Source organism: Numenius arquata, chromosome 8 (assembly GCF_964106895.1).
Source record: "Numenius arquata chromosome 8, bNumArq3.hap1.1, whole genome shotgun sequence".
Lineage (NCBI taxonomy): Eukaryota > Metazoa > Chordata > Aves > Charadriiformes > Scolopacidae > Numenius > Numenius arquata.
In genome coordinates this window covers 27,173,330-27,191,209 of record NC_133583.1, presented here as the reverse complement: position 1 = coordinate 27,191,209, position 17,880 = coordinate 27,173,330, and the positions used below count along the sequence as shown (strand labels likewise).

The following is a 17,880-nucleotide window of genomic DNA, read 5'->3' as shown; positions in this document are numbered from 1 at the left end:
CACGATCATTTGGGAGCAGGACCTCAGCCAGGCTCTGCTCTCAATGCCGTGGTTCTCAGCGTCTGCCTTCAGGCCACAGAGCTGCCAAATGAGGACAGGTTTTACTGTACAGGCGTGGGGCAAGCCCTGGGGAAATCAGCTTTCCCTTGAAGTCAGCTGCACAGCGCTATATTTATTATTCATGCCTCACTTGCTTTTTTTTTTTCTTAAAAAAAAAAAAAAGAAATAATTCTAAGCACTGTTACATCTTAATATGCTGAAAAGCACAGAGGTGCTGCCAGTTTTTTTTTTTTTCCTTTCCTTATTGACATTCTCTTAAGAGAAATTAGCCCTCGGTCTGTCAGGAGCTTCATCATCATGAGCCACCTGCAGCACTCCAACTCACGATACATACATATATATATATGTATGATGACTGGAATACTGTGTCCAGCTTTGGAGTCCTCAACACAGGAAGGACATGGATCTGTTGGAACGGGCCCAGCGGAGGGCCACGAAGATGGTCAGAGGGATGGAGCACCTCCCCTATGGAGACAGGCTGAGAGAGCTGGGGTTGTTCAGCCTGGAGAAGAGAAGGCTTTGGGGACACCTCATAGCAGCCTTCCAATATCTGAAGGGAGCCTACAGGAGAGCCGGAGAGGGACTCTTTGTCAGGAGATGTAGTGACAGGACAAGGGATAGTGGTTTTAAATTGGAAGAGGGGAGATTTAGATTAGATATCAGGAGGAAATTCTTTCCTGTGAGGGTGGTGACACACTGGAACAGGTTGCCCAGAGAAGCTGTGGCTGCCCCATCCCTGGAAGTGTTTCAGGCCAGGCTGGATGGGGCTTTGAGCAACCTGCTCTAGTGGAGGTGTCCCTGCCCATGGCAGGGGGGTTGGAACTCGATGATCTTTAAGGTCCCTTCCAACTCTAACCATTCTATGAGCGTGTGTATGTATAAATAAATATATATATATATATGTATATATATGGTGACATCCATAAGGAACATGCTTGAGAGAAGAAATACCCACCTTGTGTGTGTGCCCCGTTTTATTTAACGGGGCATGAAGGACACCACAGCGCCCAGGACACCCGCAGCCCTCGGTTGGGAGATGCTGGGCGGATGGCGGCTGGATGCAGGTCAGACGGGCTGCGCGGAGACTCTCCTCCGACTCGCTCCTGTGTCGGGCAAGGCAAGAGGCTGGGCTTTCCTTAAACCGATAACTCAATCAATACCCTTCAAAAAAGGACAGAAAAAAAGAATATTGCAAATATGAGCCCGATTCCCCTCGTAGGTTCGGAGATTAGGAAGGAAGGAGAAAGAAGCCCAAATACGACTGGGGAAATAATAAATCCTGAGCTTAAGTGATGTCTGGATGCACCCCTACCCTGCCGTCCTTTTTCACCTGTCACCCCAAACCCCAGCCACAGGCAGAGGAGCGCTCGGAGCTTCCCGAGCCGACCCACCCCCGATCCCCCACACTGGGGCTTTGCTCTTTAAAATAATAAGCAGCGTACTGACGGGGAGCTCTCATCCAGGGAGCCTGCCAGCCCCTTCTACGTCTCTGAGCTTAAAATATACCCCCGAAATACCTGGGAGGGCAGAGCAAAGCTGCCAGGAGGGCAGGCGAGGGCAGCGGCACCGGGGGCGAACGTGTTGGGTGTTTTTCTGGTTGCCGGCTGTGACCCCCCCCCGCCCTGGGGTGAGCAGGGAGGTCCCAGGGCGCAGGGAATCCCAGCCGGATGAAAATGCCACCGCGGCATCCTGACGGAGAGCGAGTGCGGGTACAGCTGGAGATGGAGCACCTCCTCGTGTCCATGCCCACCACCGAGCCCCGGGGCTCGTGCAGGAAAATAACCCATCAGGCACCTAAGGCAGGATTCCCAAAGGGGCTGGTTTCCTTGCAGACCACAGCTCTCCTTCCCCCGGTCAAGGACAATAAAGAAAAAAAAAAATCCCAGGTCATAGAATAATAGAATCACGGAATGGTTTGGGTTGGGAGGGACTTTAAAGACCACCCAGTGCCACCCCCTGCCCTGGGCAGGGACACCTCCCACCAGACCAGGTTGCTCCAAGCCCCCTCCAACCTGGCCTTGAACACTTCATCCCTCCCCTGGCTTTCTCCTCACCTGGAGAGGCTGTCCCAGGCAGAGATCCAGCTCCAAGGTGGGTTGTTAGTTGGTTGGGTTTTGGTTTTTTGTTTTTTGGGGTTTTTTTGTGTTTTTGGTTTTTTTTTTTTTTTTTTTTTTGCACAGCCAAAGGCAGTGGTTATAAAACAAAACAAAAAAAAAAATCCCATCTCACCCAGCACCAATTCTGCTCCTCCCGCGGCCAGTGCCAGTGACCTGCCCGGGGACACCGGGATGTTTGCCCTTTTGGCCCCCCTCTGTTCTGTGGGTTAGTTCCGAGGCCGGGAGCAGCTGGTACCTGTGGGGATGCTGGGGATGGAGCTCCATTGCCTGTCCCCACCATGGGCCGGGGCTGGCGGAGGTCAGGAACGGGGACCGGTGTGGGCAGCTGAAATCAATCACACACACCCCCCCCATAGTGACCGGAGAAGCCTCCCCCAGTGACACCCAGCAGGATGGCATTTTCGAGGCAGGTTGGGCAAAGCACCATCATTTTAGGAGCCTCCGGCTGCGAGAACCAGGGGAGAAACAGGTAAAAATCGAATTTTAAAAACAATAAATAAAAAAAAATTATCCTTCTGACTCTCCAGATTCTTGGAAAATACCCACGTCCAGCCCCAGGGCTCAGGAAGCGATGCACGGCTTTCTGAAAATTAGAATATTTTTAGGTTTTTTTTAAAGAAAAAAAAAAAAAAAAAAAGACTAGCTCAGTTGTTAATGTTTCAGACCAAAGGGATGCTTCCATCGGACGCACCCATCGGATGCAGTCTGTGTTCCCTGCTACCAAAGGCTTGCGATGCCATCACGTTTTGGAGCGGGACCGGCAGCTGGAGTGAATTACTAGGTTTTCACTTGGCTTTCCGAAATTCCACACCTCTGCGGGGAGACGTTGGTAGGGAAGAGCTGGGTTTTGCAACCGAGCCGGTACAAAGGAAAGGGGGAGAGAAAAAAAAAAAAAAATTTGCAAAAGCTAAAGGGAGGGACCAAAAGCACACCAGGGCTTGCGGTGAGGGCGAGCTGCCCTCTCCCGATGGGATCTAACAGCAACGCAAATCCCAACCATAAGGAAACCTGCCCAGCAAAATGCCCTGGAAACAGACCCCAAACTTGGCGGGGTGGTTTCGGATGGGGGAAAAAAAATATTAACTGTAAAGCTCTGAAGTTACTCCTTTTTTTTTTTGTTTGTTTGTTTGTTTTTTGGAGGTGAGTTTCTTGCCGAAAAGCTTTGGGGTTTGCGATCAGAAGCGTTTCCAAACAGTATTTGCAGCGAGGGGGAATTTGTCTGTGCTCCCAGGGAAAGCGTGGAGACTTCCCAGGTGGGATTTGTCCCGCCTCTCCAGGGGATAACGGCATCCTGGCTTGTATTAGAAATAGCATGAGCAGCAAGAGTAGGGAGGTGATTGTCCCCCTGTACTCAGCACTGGTGAGGTCACACCTGGAGTATTGTGTCCAGTTTTGGGCACCTCAATCCAAGAGAGATATCGAGGTGCTGGAGCGAGTGCAGAAGAGGGCAACGAAGCTGGTGAAGGGCCTGGAGAATAAATCGTACAAAGAACGATTGAGGGAGCTGGGACTGTTTAGTTTGAGGAAGAGGAGGCTGAGGGGAGACCTCATCACTCTCTACAACTACTTGAAAGGACACTGTAGAGAGGTTGGTGCTGGTCTCTTCTCACAGGTAATTAATGACAGAACAAGAGGGAATGGCTTCAAGCTGCAACAGGGTAGGTTTAGACTGAACATTAGGAAAGAATTTTTCACAGAAAGAGTGGTCGGGCGTTGGAATAGGCTGCCCAGGGAGGTGGTTGAGTCGCCATCCTTGGATGAGTTTAAGAGTCCCTTAGATGTGGTGTTGGGGGATATGGTGTAGGGGAGAACTTTGTAGAGTAGGGTAGATGGTTGGACTCGATGATCCCAAGGGTCTCTTCCAACCTGGACGATTCTATGATTCTATGATTTTTCCTACAACCAAGAGCTTTGAGTGCCCCATGTCCCGTCCAGGTGGGCAGCACTCGTGGCCTCGGCTCTCGTCACCCATCCTTGAGGAGGGTCCCTGGCTGGGCAGGGGCTGGCAGCGCCGAGCCCAGCCATTCCCAGAGGAAACCCCTGGGGCTCCATTTATCCCTGCCTCAGCGCTTCTCCCCTCCTCGCCTGCGCTAATCACGCCCTGCTGGGATGGTTTCCATCACCCAGAACCCCACTGGAGCGGCAGCCAAGGTAAGACGGGCAGAACGTGCAGCCTCAGCACCCGGCCGGGCTGAGATGCTCTGCCTGCGGATGCTGCAGCCCAGGGGCAGAAAACACCTTTTTTTCTTCCCTTTTTTTTTTTTTTTTTTTTCAACTGACTGGTTACCTGCACACGTGAAGTCTCCAGGCTGTCGTGAGCCTCGTCCCAAAAGCCTCTGTGGGTTGGGGCTTGCATCACGGTCCAGGAGAGCGTCCTCCTCCCCGCCGACCCCGGGGTACGCTGGGCTCGTGGCCGCGCATCCCATCAAGAATAAATATTTTCAAGGTGATTCTGCTCTTGGCCAGGGGAAGGAAGGAGGGCACGGCGAGGCTTTGGCACGTGCTTTGCTCGGTCAGCACTGCGGTGGCTGCCGGCATCGCTTCCCACATCTCCCATTTCAGCGCCTGGAGGCTACAAAACCTCTCCTGCGTTTTCCCACCGTGCTTGGTGCCCAGAGATGGGCAGAAACAGGAGGCTCCCGGCGCTCCCCCAAAGATACCAAGACCTTACGTTAAACACCGACCGAGAAGAGCAGCAGCCACCGCAGCCCCTGCCCCTCTCAGGGCATTTTGCAGGGCTGGGGCCAGGGAGGAGAACTGGACGGGTGGGAAGGAAGCGTTTCCAAGAAGGAAAGGGAAGCAGCAGTAGAAGCTGGGGCAGGAGGGGCTGTTGTAACACAGCAGCAGCTCCTCCCCATCACCCGAGCACGGCGGCAGCATTCCCCGCTCGACGGCTGGCACGGCGACGCACGTTTCACGGCACTCAGCCCCTCCAGATATATTTTCCGAGCTCTGATTCACACAGGGCTAGATCTAAATTGGCGCTTCGGCTTCATTAGAAACAGATGGGCCGGTTTCTCTTTCTTTCCTCGGGGCCGTTTAGCCAGGGAGATGCTGCCAGGCGTGGGCAGGGTGGGAAGCCCAGCTCCCACTGGATGCTGAGGCGAGGGGTGGCTGGTGGAGGTGATGGTCCTTTGGACCTTCCGGGATCAGTCGGCAGGGAGCCACTGGCAGCCGGTGCAAGGGGACTGTCCTTCCAGTCCCTCCTTCGGCTGCTGCCTAGAGAGGAGTTTGGGGTTTTCAAAGACACGTCGAAAACTCGTGGGAAAATTAAGCCTGGGGCAGAGCATGAGGTTTCTGTAAAAATAATAAAAAATAATAATTTCAAAAAAAAATAATAAATCAAAGCACAGGTTTTTATAAAAAAAAACAGTAAAGGATGAGTTTCTATAGAATCCCACAAAAGCCTTATCCCGAGGGCTTAGAGAGCCAGGAGTGCTGTGCGGGCAGCAGAGCTTTCACCCGGGGCTGTTTGGCTTCCAGAGACATTTCCAAAAAGGGTGTTTGAGCTTCAGGGCAGAGGATGAGGAAGGGCAAAGCCACCTGAGGAGGCGGGCGGAGGCAGCAGCCCCCCCCCACCAGCGATTTCATCATTTAACGGGATTTGAGTCAGAGCAGCAGGTTTGGGTGCCGGAGCCCCCCTGGGGATCTCTGGCTGCCCGGTTTGTCCCTCGTTTCCAGCAAACGAGCAGCACGGGGAGGAGGGGGTGTGACTGGAATCTTACTCCCAGGCAGCCATGGAAAAAAAAAATAAAACAAAAGAGCTGCTCGTTAAGCCTCGCTCCCAGCCCCCTTTTTTGCAACGGGGAATTACTTGGTCAGACGCACGTGTGGCTGGAAATTCCTCCCCGTGGCCCAGCTACGTTCAATGATGTTTGAGAGCCACCCCTGTCCCCGGAGCGCTGCATTTTGGGGAGCAGCGTGGGAAACTGCCGCCTTCCCCAGAGCCACAACTACCTTTCAGCCCTGTTTTCGGTTCTTCGTGGCTGCGAGACACTCTCCTGCTGTGTCCCACCACCATCAGTTAAAAGACTCTGATGAACTCACCATAGCAGAGTTTGCTGGCAGGAGAAGAGGTCCCGCCAGGCCAGTAGCTCCAGGAGAGGTGGGGGGGATGGCCAGCATCCCTCTCTGGCCAGAGGGGACCAGCTGGAGTGAGGTCCTTCAAGCAGACCCTCCTTTCCCACCCGATTCGTCTTCCCTTCCCAGTCACCTCCCACGTTCCTGGACCCTAGGGTCTCACTTTCCATTTCATTCCCTCTTGGACCTGCTTTGCAGCAGGGGTTCCCTGTGGCCCCACCAGGAGGTCCTGCCCCAGGTGGGGGGAGCAGAGGGTAAGATGCTGGAAGGTTTGAAGGATGCAGTGGCTGAGGTACCTCGGTGGGGTTGGTGGTTTTGGAGAGTCACACACCCCGCGTGCCCACCGACACCAGGTCCCGGCGGTCATCAGCCAGATATGCTCTGCAGAGAGGAACCGAAAGCAGAACCAAAAAGAGGATCTGTCCTCTCCTCTGGGCGGGAGCATCCGCTGGGGCCGTCACTGCTGGGAAGGGGCTCGGGGGCTTCTCAGCAGCACCAGCAGCTCCGGCCCAAGCAGAAGGTGAGCACTGGGAAACTCAGGAGTGCTCTGTGCATGCAACAGTGCCTGTCTCTCGCTTCCCTCCTCACCCTGACTCCCTGTCCTCAAATGCAGCTGGAGCAAAAGACCTGGATCCGCAGCATGGCCAGCCTGAGTGCAGGGCTGAGCACCCCCAAATATCACAGAATGGTTTGGATTAGAAGGGACCATCCAGTCCCACCTGCTGCCCTGGGCAGGGACACCTCCCACCAGACCAGGTTGCTCCAAGCCCCCTCCAACCTGGCCTTGAACCCCTCCAGGGATGGGGCAGCCACAGCTTCTCTGGGCAACCTGGGCCAGGCTCTCACCACCCTCACAGCAAAGAGTTTCTTCCCCAGATCTCATCTCCATCTCCCCTCTTCCAGTGTCAAACCCTTCCCCCTCGTCCTATGGCTCCCCTCCCTCATCCAGAGTCCCTCCCCAGCTCTCCTGGAGCCCCTTGAGGGATTGGAAGGGGCTCTAAGGTCTCCCTTGAGCCTTCTCTTCTCCAGGCTGAACCCCCCCAACTCTCTCAGCCTGTCCTCCCAGCAGAGGGGCTCCAGCCCTCCCAGCATCTCCATGGCCTCCTCTGGCCCCGCTCCAGCAGGTCCATGTCCTTCTGCTGTTGGTGGCCCCAGAGCTGGAGGCAGCCCTGCAGGGGGGTCTCCCCAGAGCGGATCAGAGGGGCAGAACCCCCCCCTCGCCCTGCTGGGGATGCAGCCCAGGGTGCGGGGGGGTTTGTGGGCTGCCAGTGCACTTTCCTGGGTCATGTTGAGCTTCTCATCCACCAACACCCCCAAGTCTTTCTCCACACTCCACAGGCCTGCTCTCAATCCATTCCCTGCCCAGGCTGGATTTGTGCTTAGGGTTGCCCAGACCAACTCCACCACACCAGGAAGAGGACAACAGGGACTCCAGATCATATTTCCAGCTGAAGGCAGACAAGGCAGGTGGGACAGAACATGGGCACACGTGAGATGCAGGGGCTTCACACTCCAGCATCCTTGCTTGTACAGAGGGATATCCCTCCTGCTTCCCTCACCAAATCCACTAATTAGCACCCAAAACTGCACTCATGATGAGCCCTCAGTACCGCATGTCCCCTTTTCTGCTCAAGTTGAAGCCAAGAGCCACAACCATTCTGGCCACCCTTAAAGTGAGGACAAACACAACAGCGTCCACTCGATGCGAAGGAAACGGTTGCTGTCAGGAATCCCTGTCCGGGGGGGTCTCCCCTTCCCTCCCACCCACCCCCATGTTCTCTTCCAGCTCGAGGCACACGGGTCCCTGCTCCTAAAGGGAGGACCACCTTATCTCCCACCCTCTGCGCTTAAACCCACCTTCACCTGGCTTCGTCCATCAACCAGCTTCCTTCCCCCCGTACACACCTCGGCTCTTCCTGTCCCAGATCTCGCACCTCCTGAAGAGCCACCATCTGCATCACCACCACAAAGGGCCAAAGCCCTGAAATCCTCCCGGAACATCCCAGCAGCAGCACTGTCACCCCAGCCCCGTGCTCCACTAGCAGCCTACTCACAGAAGCAGCGATGAAGGCCAAGCGCATCCAGCAGCCAAAAATGTTGTTCTCTTACAACCGCTCATTTTTCTAGGCCTGTGTTCTGCTGGGCTTTTCCACGGTATGAACAGCAAATGCAGTGTGACTGCAGCTAAAAAAAGTCCGGGGATGAGAGCCGGCAAGGCTCCCAGGGATGGCCTCCTTCAGCAAACCAGTGGAGAACAGCTGGGAAGGACACAGGAGCTCCCAGAAGCAAACTTTTCATGGAATCACAGAATGGTTTGGGTTAGAAGGGACCTTAAAGTCCTCCCCAGTCCCCCCCCCTGCCCTGGGCAGGGACACCTCCCACCAGACCAGGTTGCTCCAAGCCCCCTCCAACCTGGCCTTGAACCCCTCCAGGGATGGGGCAGCCACAGCTTCTCTGGGCAACCTGGGCCAGGCTCTCACCACCCTCACAGCAAAGAAGTTCTCCCAATTTCTTCTTTTCTCCAGCTCTAGGAGGTTTCTCTCTTTTCAAGCTAACACCACCTGCTACGGGAGAGGATCACAACGGGCGAGAGGTGATACGGCCACCAGTTCCCATGAAAAGCAGAAGATGACAGCCTGTGGAAGACGGGAGAGCGGAGCACTGGGAAAACCCATATCCCCTAAGACACCCTCGTCCAGTCTAACAGGCTGGAAAACACCCAGTTACTCATCAGAAGAGCTGCAGGGACCAACAAAGCCCGAGCAAAAGCCTCACCCCCTGCTACAAACCGTGGGACCAGGACGAGCGAGCACCAGGCTAAGCAAGAACCGGCCCCACTCCCACCTTCTTCCCCTCCTGCAGGTCTTTTCCCTGGCCACCCCCTGCAGGGCGACAGCAGTGGCACTGGGCTCTCACAGAATCACATGGGGTTGGAAGGGACCTCTGGAGATCATCCAGTCCAACCCCTCTGCCAGAGCAGGTCCACCCAGAGCAGGTTGCACAGGAACGTGTCCAGGCAGGTTTGGAATGTCTCCAGAGAAGGAGACTCCACCACCTCCCTGGGCAGCCTCTTCCAGGGCTCTGCCACCCTCACAGGAAAGAAGTTCCTATTCATGTTTAGGTGGAACTTCTTATATCCAAGTTTGTGCCCATTTCCTTTTGTCCTGTCCCTGGGCACCACTGAAAAAAGACCGGCCCTGTCCTCCTGACACCCTCCCTTTAAGTATTTATAGGCATTGATCAGATCCCCCCTCAGCCTTCTCTTCTCCAGACTATAAAGACCCAAGTCCCTCAGTCTTTCAACCCTCTCCTGCAATAATTCCCCCCCTACTTCCTCGCTCCTCAGCTTTCAGGAACAAGCCCGAGGCAATTCTGGAAAATTCACTTATCTCAGCCTGTAATTGAGAAAGCCGTTTAATAAAGTTATTTAAAGCCCCGCGCAGCTGAGAGCGGTGCAGGGGCTGATGAATATGCATGGGGTGGGATTTGCATTCCACGGGGGCTGGGGAGGGGGGGAGAAGACAGGGTGTCAGGCAAAGGAGTGACGAGAAGCCTCCCCGATGCAAATGTTGGCTCTGCCACCACTTCTCCTCCCGACGGCCGGTTCTGTCACTCTCTTATTTGCATTGGAAATGCGGCAAGAAAATAATGTAACTGCAGAGAAATTTCCGTGCAGGCAGGATGGGTTCATCAGGGTAACGGGTTCACAAGGGTTAACGGCTTTAAGTTGGAAGAGGGGAGATTGAGATTAGATATTAGGAGGAAATTCTTTCCTGTGAGGGTGGTGAGACACTGGAACAGGTTGCCCAGAGAAGCTGTGGCTGCCCCATCCCTGGAGGGGTTCAAGGCCAGGTTGGAGGGGGCTTGGAGCAATCTGGTCTGGTGGGAGGTGTCCCTGCCCATGGCAGGGGGGTTGGAACTCGATGATCTTTAAGGTCCCTTCCAACTCAAACCATTCTCTGATTCTATAAATACACCCGTAACAGGGCAAATCCTCACCTAAGGGTGGACAACAGCAACAACAACAAAAAAAAAAAAAAAAAAGGAAGTCCTGCCAAGGAAGTCCTTGCCGATTCCCCCCCAAGAATTTTGCTGTTCTCCAAACCCACATCTCCTTCCTTTAACTTCCCAGCCCTTACCTGAACAAGGCACGTTATTAGACAAAACGCCAGAGACCTGCAGGAACAGAAACGCTGCTGTTTGTACCCCCAGTTTCATTTCCACAGTCTCCTCCGCTTCCAGTGGGGGGCCCAGGAGCCCAGCCCAGGAGAGCTGGGAGCCACCCTGGAGGGGGACTGGGAAAACCCCCTCAGCTAGGCTTTGGGAATGTCTGTAAAATGGGCTCAATAGGTAATATTTGGGATTCTCCCAAGGTGGGAAGAGGCCGGGTAACTGCAAGAGGTTACAAAGGCAAGACGGAAGCCACCGTACCTCACCTGCTCCGGTCGGGCTCCAGGTCACCAACATCCTTCTCCATTCCAGTAAGGTCCAGCGTTTCCAGCGGTCTTCCACTGCCACATTGCAACCCGGCCATCCCCAAGTCACGCTAATTGAGGGAAAGGACTGGCATGTTTTAAAAAAAAAAAAAAAAAAAAAAAAAAAAAATAAAATGGAGATTTTCAGATTCCCCTGCTCTTTACGCACCTGGGAGGCAAACTCAGTCCAGGAGGAGTCGGGGGACAAAGTGCCCCTGTCCTTCAGACGCCCCCATTCGAGACAAGGCTTCGGGAACAAGGTGCTCATCCAGTTGGGCAGGGAAGCGGCTTATTCCACGAGCTTTTGGGTAAACCAAGGAGCTGTCTAACAACGTTAGTCATCTACCTCCTTTCCCTCCTCGGCCAAAAGCAGCCTAATTAGCAAGGCTTTAACGGCCGCTATAAAAAAGGGGCCCATAAACAACGCTCCTCTACAAGCGCGGGCAACTGTTACAAGGCAACGAGATGAAAAGATAATTTCTCAGGGTCACAGACAGCCTTTCAGACCAAGCAGGGTACATCAGCGCAACGCCACAAGAGTGTCTTAGGGCAGCAAAATCCGTTTTTTCCCCCCAATATACGCCCTTACAGTAAAAGTTTTCCCGGCCAGTCCCTCGTTTAAGCCGCCACTGGATGTCACTATTGCTTTAGCCACGGACCTTCCACCGGCAGCAGGTTGGGAAGCGACCCCAGAAACACGGGAGGACCACCAGGAGGTCAGAAATCAATCTTACAGCACCTTGTTTTCACTACACAGAAGTTTATTATGAAAGTTAAACATACAACACAAAAGGTAGCAAAAGCAATCTGGCAGCTTAAGGCAACTCTTACAGGAGATGAATCCGAGAAAGATGATGCAACTTCAGTTTAAATAGAAATCATGAAAAATATCAAAATTGCATCAATAACTTAAAATGCACTTTAAAAAGGCTGCGCTAACCAGCGGAGGGTAAGGGCCCGTGATCTTAATGCCAGCATTAAGATATGGAAAGCAGCAGAATGCTAAATGATGATAGGGAAAGGTCAGTATTTACACAAAGAGAACAACGTTAATATCTGACAGCGTCATTTCCTGTGTTCTTCTGGTTTAAAACCACCGTCTGAAACGTTAGGAAACCCTTTTAAAATAAGATCTTCAGACTATTCCATCAAAAATACACAGATGGCAGAGAAGCTCCAAGGCTGGGGATGCGTGCGGATGCGTGAGTGTGTGTGTGTCCCTTAAATAACTCATTGCAGAAACACTTTAGAAAAATTATTTCTTTGGGGGAAGAAGAGCAAGAAGGATAAACGTGGCCACAGAGTGAAAAAGGTAATCTTTCAGGTGAAATCACATTTAAATTGAAGTATCAAAATATTTCTATTTGATGAGAGTCTCACAGTTTACAGTTATGGACATTTTTAAGTGAATGTTAAATATTCATATTATCAACATACAAAGATTCTCCTTCACATTGACATCTGCTTACATTTTTGCAAGACCTCTTTTTGCATCAACTGTTTTGCCATTGAGGAATGTAATTATCTCAATTAGAGAATTTAATAGAGGTTTAACTGTTCTAACCATACAGGGTTTCTACCTTCAAAATCGTTCTTAAAATACCGAAATCAGATCACCTATTTTTAAAAAGGTATTTAAGTGACATTTTAATTAATCAGGCTGTACAGGAAGCACCACATTTGAACAAAGCCAAATAACATCACATTTCCAATCAATTGTCTTCAAATATCAGATGCAATGAAAAATTTGGAACGAGTCCATTCACCGCCCTCCCCCCCCCCCCCAGATAAAACAAGATCAATTCACACCAATTAACTCATCCCAAATCTTACCCTGTTAGAAAACGCAATATATACTGCAATGTAGTCTTAATTTGCATAAGATTTAATAGAAGTGTCCTATGCACAGTAATGAGATATTTTTTTTTTTCTGCACACAACCTCGTCTCAACGTTTCACCATTCAGCACAACTTTACAAAAAGCCTAAGATATAAAATATACTTAAAGCAGCTATCTTAAACATGATTTAATACAGGTCACCTCGGCAGCTGATCGCTTCCGCTCCCAGTTTAACTGTGCTGTTGAATCCGGTTGTAGAGTTGCAGTATCCCTTTTAAGAACTATTTAAAAAAATCCCTGAATAAAACAGAAGCCAGCCTGCGACTTCCCGTGAGTTTCAGTAAAGTACTATATACAGGGGTATAATAACCACCCAAACTCGCTTGGTGCATAATAAAATCTAAGACAGACACTGGGGCAGAACGCATCAATGGATGTAAATATATATTCGAAGATTTTTATCATTTAAAAGCGGGACCAACGAATTGTTAGCAGTTAAAAGAATACTGCAACTGTAACGTTTACAAACCCACAAAGTTTGAAAACTGATTCCAACAGCTCTGATTCACTGGGTTTAGCTTGGAAATAATGCAAAGTAATGTCAGCAGTTTTAAGAAGGTCTTGCAAATTTAGGAAAAAAAAAAAAAAAGAAAACTGAAAGAAAGATAAGAATGCGTATCTAAAACAAAGCAGGAGCACAATAAGGACAATCAAAATTCCAAAAGCCCATATTAAAAAAATTAAGCTTGGAATGCATTGGCTTCCAGCAGTTTACAAAAAAAAAATAAAAACGACAAAAAAAAAATGAAGTTTTAAATCTGTAATATCTTGACCTATTTTTAAGTGACAATTTTTATTACAGTTGAGAAAAAAAATGGTTTTATAGCTGCATAAGTTTCCATTTCACTAAAATAGTGCCAACGAAAATAAGTTTGCATAGAAAAACAAAATTTCAAATTGCCACTGGCTACATGCTTAAAATGGGAAATGCAGGTATTCTAACATAAACATAGTGCAAACCATGGCAGTTCCTGGTGATTTTGACTGCCGCAGGTCAGGAAACAGACCATAATATACCCAGTTATCACAGTTTCTGGTCTTTTATTAAATCCTTTGCCAAGTAGAAGCAATGCATGTGTGCAGACCCCTGGTCGCCTGCTGCTGTTGATTAACGTAGTTTGAGATCGTCGCCGCTTCCTAGGTTAGATCCAGGACTAGGGTCTTGCTGTCTTCTTGCCTGCATTAATAAAGACACGCTTAGGATCAAAAAAAATGACTGGGGAAATTATCAATTTAGTTAATTTAAGTGTATTAACATGACTAAGACCATAACCAATTCTAAGGCAGAAATTTGACATTTTAAGCAATAACCGATGCATTCGTTTTTTAATATCAAAATCATTCTTTCCCCCTCAGTTCAATAATCCCCCCAGAACAGACAGGAACCTTAGAGGAGGGCTGGGGACCCAGCCGTGGGGCAGCGTCCCCTCTCTGGATGGGCACAGAGCTCCGGCTCTGCCCCTCCACCCAGCTGAAACGCTTCTCAGCATCATTTTAACCATCAGCAAGAGACCTCCAGAACAGTCCGGCAACAATTTTGTCTCTTTCCTTCCAAAACACATTTTCTTTCCTGTGAAATTGCCTTCTTTTAACCTTTTCTCTAAATGTTTTCAGGATCGAGATTTTTGGGGAGAAAGGCCACAGAGTATGTTACATCGTTTCCAAATAAATCTCCCCTCAGCATTTTTATGTGGGAAACGTTCACTTCAGCTCGTTCTGGAATAAAGAGGCTTATAACACGATAACACACTCGCACAATTTAATCTATAGATTGACACACAGTTTAACACTTCTTAAAAGTCGAGGTTTAACCGCAGCACATGGGTTTTTTTTGTCTTTGGTGTACCTGTAAAGCCAGCAATAATGCAAAACTGAGAAAACTCTGGTACTTAGCATTGCACCCCTGTATTAAAAAAAAAAAAAAAAAAGAAAAAAAAAAGAAAAAGTAACCCAAGTTCTCCTTTAAAGAAACGATTTTGTTAAACTGTTTGAGTTGATGGCATTTTAAAGAGGAAATTAAGGACGGGCAGTCACAGTAAAAGACGCTGCTGCCTACTTTCTCTACCTGTACACACGCAGGCTGCTTTCAAGCTGCAGGGAAATGCTTAAAAACCATTGACGCGCTTAAATTTCAAAGCAATACTTCGATGCAGGGAACACGTTAGCTGTTTTGAAAGACATTTTAGTACCGACACTTTTATTTTATGTTTGCAGAGTGAATGGCACCTTGGCCTCTAACGATCAAGGCGACCCAAACAGCGCGATGGCCACGTTCTCTGCCGGTGGAAGGTATCACCAAACAGGTATTATTTGGTGCAGCTCCCTTAGTTTCACCAGCTGCAATAGTTCTATGCTCCCCATGCAATTCGTTAGCTTCACCCCAACAGAGAAATGCTGCTTCCTTCCCCTATTCAACTACTGATTTAAGGTTAGGTTTGCCTTTTCACCTGCGACGTCATTCTGACACGCGCCGAGTTCATTCAATACGTCCCACTCGCCATCAGCGTGTTGCCAGAGACAGGTCCCCCCGGCGCTTTCTTTAGTATTGCTTTGAGAACGCCCTCGCCATTTTAAATAGCACAACTGCTACCTACTACATTCACGTCTCCAACACTGTTGCCGGCGGCATTTTGGATATTTAAGGTGAACACATTCAGATATTTAGGTCTGGAGGGCCACGAAGATGATTAGAGGGATGGAGCACCTCCCCTATGGAGACAGGCTGAGAGAGCTGGGGTTGTTCAGCCTGGAGAAGAGAAGGCTTTGGGGACACCTCATAGCAGCCTTCCAATATCTGAAGGGAGCCTACAGGAGAGCCGGAGAGGGACTCTTTGTCAGGAGATGTAGTGACAGGACAAGGGATAGTGGTTTTAAATAGGAAGAGGGGAGATTTAGATTAGATATTAGGAAGAAATTCTTTCCTGTGAGTGTGGTGAGGCACTGGAACAGGTTGCCCAGAGAAGCTGTGGCTGCCCCATCCCTGGAGGTGTTCAAGGCCAGGCTGGATGGGGCTTTGAGCAACCTGCTCTAGTGGAGGTGTCCCTGCCCATGGCAGGGGGGTTGGAACTCGATGATCTTTAAGGTCCCTTCCAACTCCAACCATTCTATGATTCTATGATTTTCCACTCTGCTCCACCTACACTGGTCGTACTCTGGCTGAAGGAGACACTCTGCTTTTCCTCCGCGCAGAACAACTCTGAACGTGACAGCCGCCATCACCGCCGCGGCACAAACCCACAGATTTCTCAGTAATCTTTCCGAGGAATCGCATTAAAACGAGCGGCTCTAATCACATCCAGCGCTGCAGACTGTAAGCGCTAAAGGGCGTATTCCCTTCAGCCCCTGAAGCCACTTCTGCAAACTGCTCTCTTTGGAAAGATGCACAATATCAGGAGATGGCATTTAATTGAGATTTTTCACACTATTTCCAAATGCCAAATCCTTCAGCTTAGACTATCAAGACCACTGTGGAAAAAGTTAAGAGGGAAAGCCCGTGCTTTTCTTTTTTAATTATTATTATTTTAACAGAGAAGTAAACTGTGCTGTGAAGTTTTTTCTTAATACAAAATGGTTGTTCAACAAGCCTAAATAGGTACTTCCACAGTAATTTAGGAGTTGTACTAAGATTAACAAAAAGATATCAGTCCCACTTTGCGTATTTTTCTCCTATTGAACAGACTGTGGCAAGATTTCTTCTGGTTTTAACCACTGCCTCTTTCTTCTAAAAGCAAACAAAGGTGTGCGCTGCCTTTTAACAATTATCAAAATCTTACTTACATCAATCTAGTTATCAATTTGGTACTCGATAAACGCTTTTACACCGAAGTAGAAAAAAAGAGCAAGTTAACTGCTGCTATACTACTGCTCTAAAAGCAAAACGGGTTCTTCTTCAGAAAAAAAAATCATACGCACAGCAATTTTGTTGTCAAGTTTCAGCGAGGACTCCGAGGTAAGGGCATATGGTTGCATTTATGCTTTGCCCAAAGTGGCTTTTTCTTTCAGAACATATGAAAGAATTCACAATTCATGACCTCATTGCTACTTGCAGCGTTTGCAGAAGCCACCACTGAACAACTACCAGATTTGCCCTTCCAAGTGATGTGCAAAAGGCATGACAAATTACCCTCAAACGTACCAAAAGCAGTCATTACAATATCGCACGCTGGTGTATGTGGATAAAGGTGTAATTTTGCATTTCAGTAATTGGGGATTTACACAAGCAACCTGGAACGTGTTGGAATGACAGCTCTGTCTCACTTGGACACCCTCCTTTACTTGTACTATACCGCACCTAAAACACGCTTAGTGTATCGGTCACCATCATGCCCAGGCGCACGTGCATGGTATGGAACAACTACAACGGTGCTCTACATGGCGAAATAAAAATAAAAAAAAATAAATAAATGTAAAAGCACCATATATCATAGAACCACAGAATGGTTTGGGTTGGAAAGGACCTTACAGCCCATCCAGTCCCACCCCTGCCCTGGGCAGGGACACCTCCCACCAGACCAGGTTGCTCCAAGCCCCCTCCAACCTGGCCTTGAACCCCTCCAGGGATGGGGCAGCCACAGCTTCTCTGGGCAACCTGGGCCAGGCTCTCACCACCGTCACAGTAAAGAAGTTCTTCCCCACATCTCATCTCCATCTCCCCTCTTTCAGTTTAAAATTGTTACCCCTCATCCTATCGCTACGCTCTAAAAAAATAAGACCACTCATAAAAGACAGGAGGAATCACCTCCTATGTAGACAGCAAGCACACTGCAGAACATCAGGCACCGGGTGATATTTTTGCTCACTGACAATGGGCAAAACACAACTTTCATAAGAAATGCCACAAGATCCTTAACGCTCACTGGCAGGAGGAGCATTAGTACCAGTATGGTAATATCTGGTAGCTCTCCTCAGTCTAGGAAGCTACAAGTTCCCTTTTACAGATGTAAAAATGGCCATTTCCAGAATTCTCTCACTTTCATAGATTCATAGATTGGTCCAGGCCGGAAGGGACCTCCAAAGGTCATCTAGTCCGACCTCCCCGCAGTCAGCAGGGACACCCCCAACTAGACCAGGTTGCCCAGGGCCTCGTCGAGCTTCACCTTGAATATCTCAAGGGAAGGGGCCTCAACCACCTCCCTGGGCAACCTGTTCCAGTGTTCCACCACCCTCATGGTAAAGAATTTTTTCCTAATATCCAATCTAAATCTCCCCTTCTCCAGCTTAAAACCATTGCCCCTCGTCCTGTCGCTGC

The 17,880-nt window shown here is 49.7% G+C and overlaps 1 protein-coding gene across 4 annotated transcripts in view; it reads right to left on the bottom strand.

Annotated features, from left to right (window-relative positions):
- Window positions 1–11,479: 11,479 nt before the first annotated feature.
- Window positions 11,480–17,880, bottom strand: part of CBFB (core-binding factor subunit beta) — a 47,250-nt gene continuing 40,849 nt past the window's right edge. For 2 of the 4 annotated variants that reach the window (XM_074152083.1, XM_074152082.1), the window contains exon 6: window positions 11,480–13,809. In XM_074152083.1, the coding sequence (XP_074008184.1) occupies window positions 13,787–13,809 (23 nt within the window). In that variant the 3' untranslated portion in view covers window positions 11,480–13,786. The remainder of the gene's footprint in view (window positions 13,810–17,880) is intronic. The other 2 variants (XM_074152085.1, XM_074152084.1) reach the window with 1 other exon arrangement.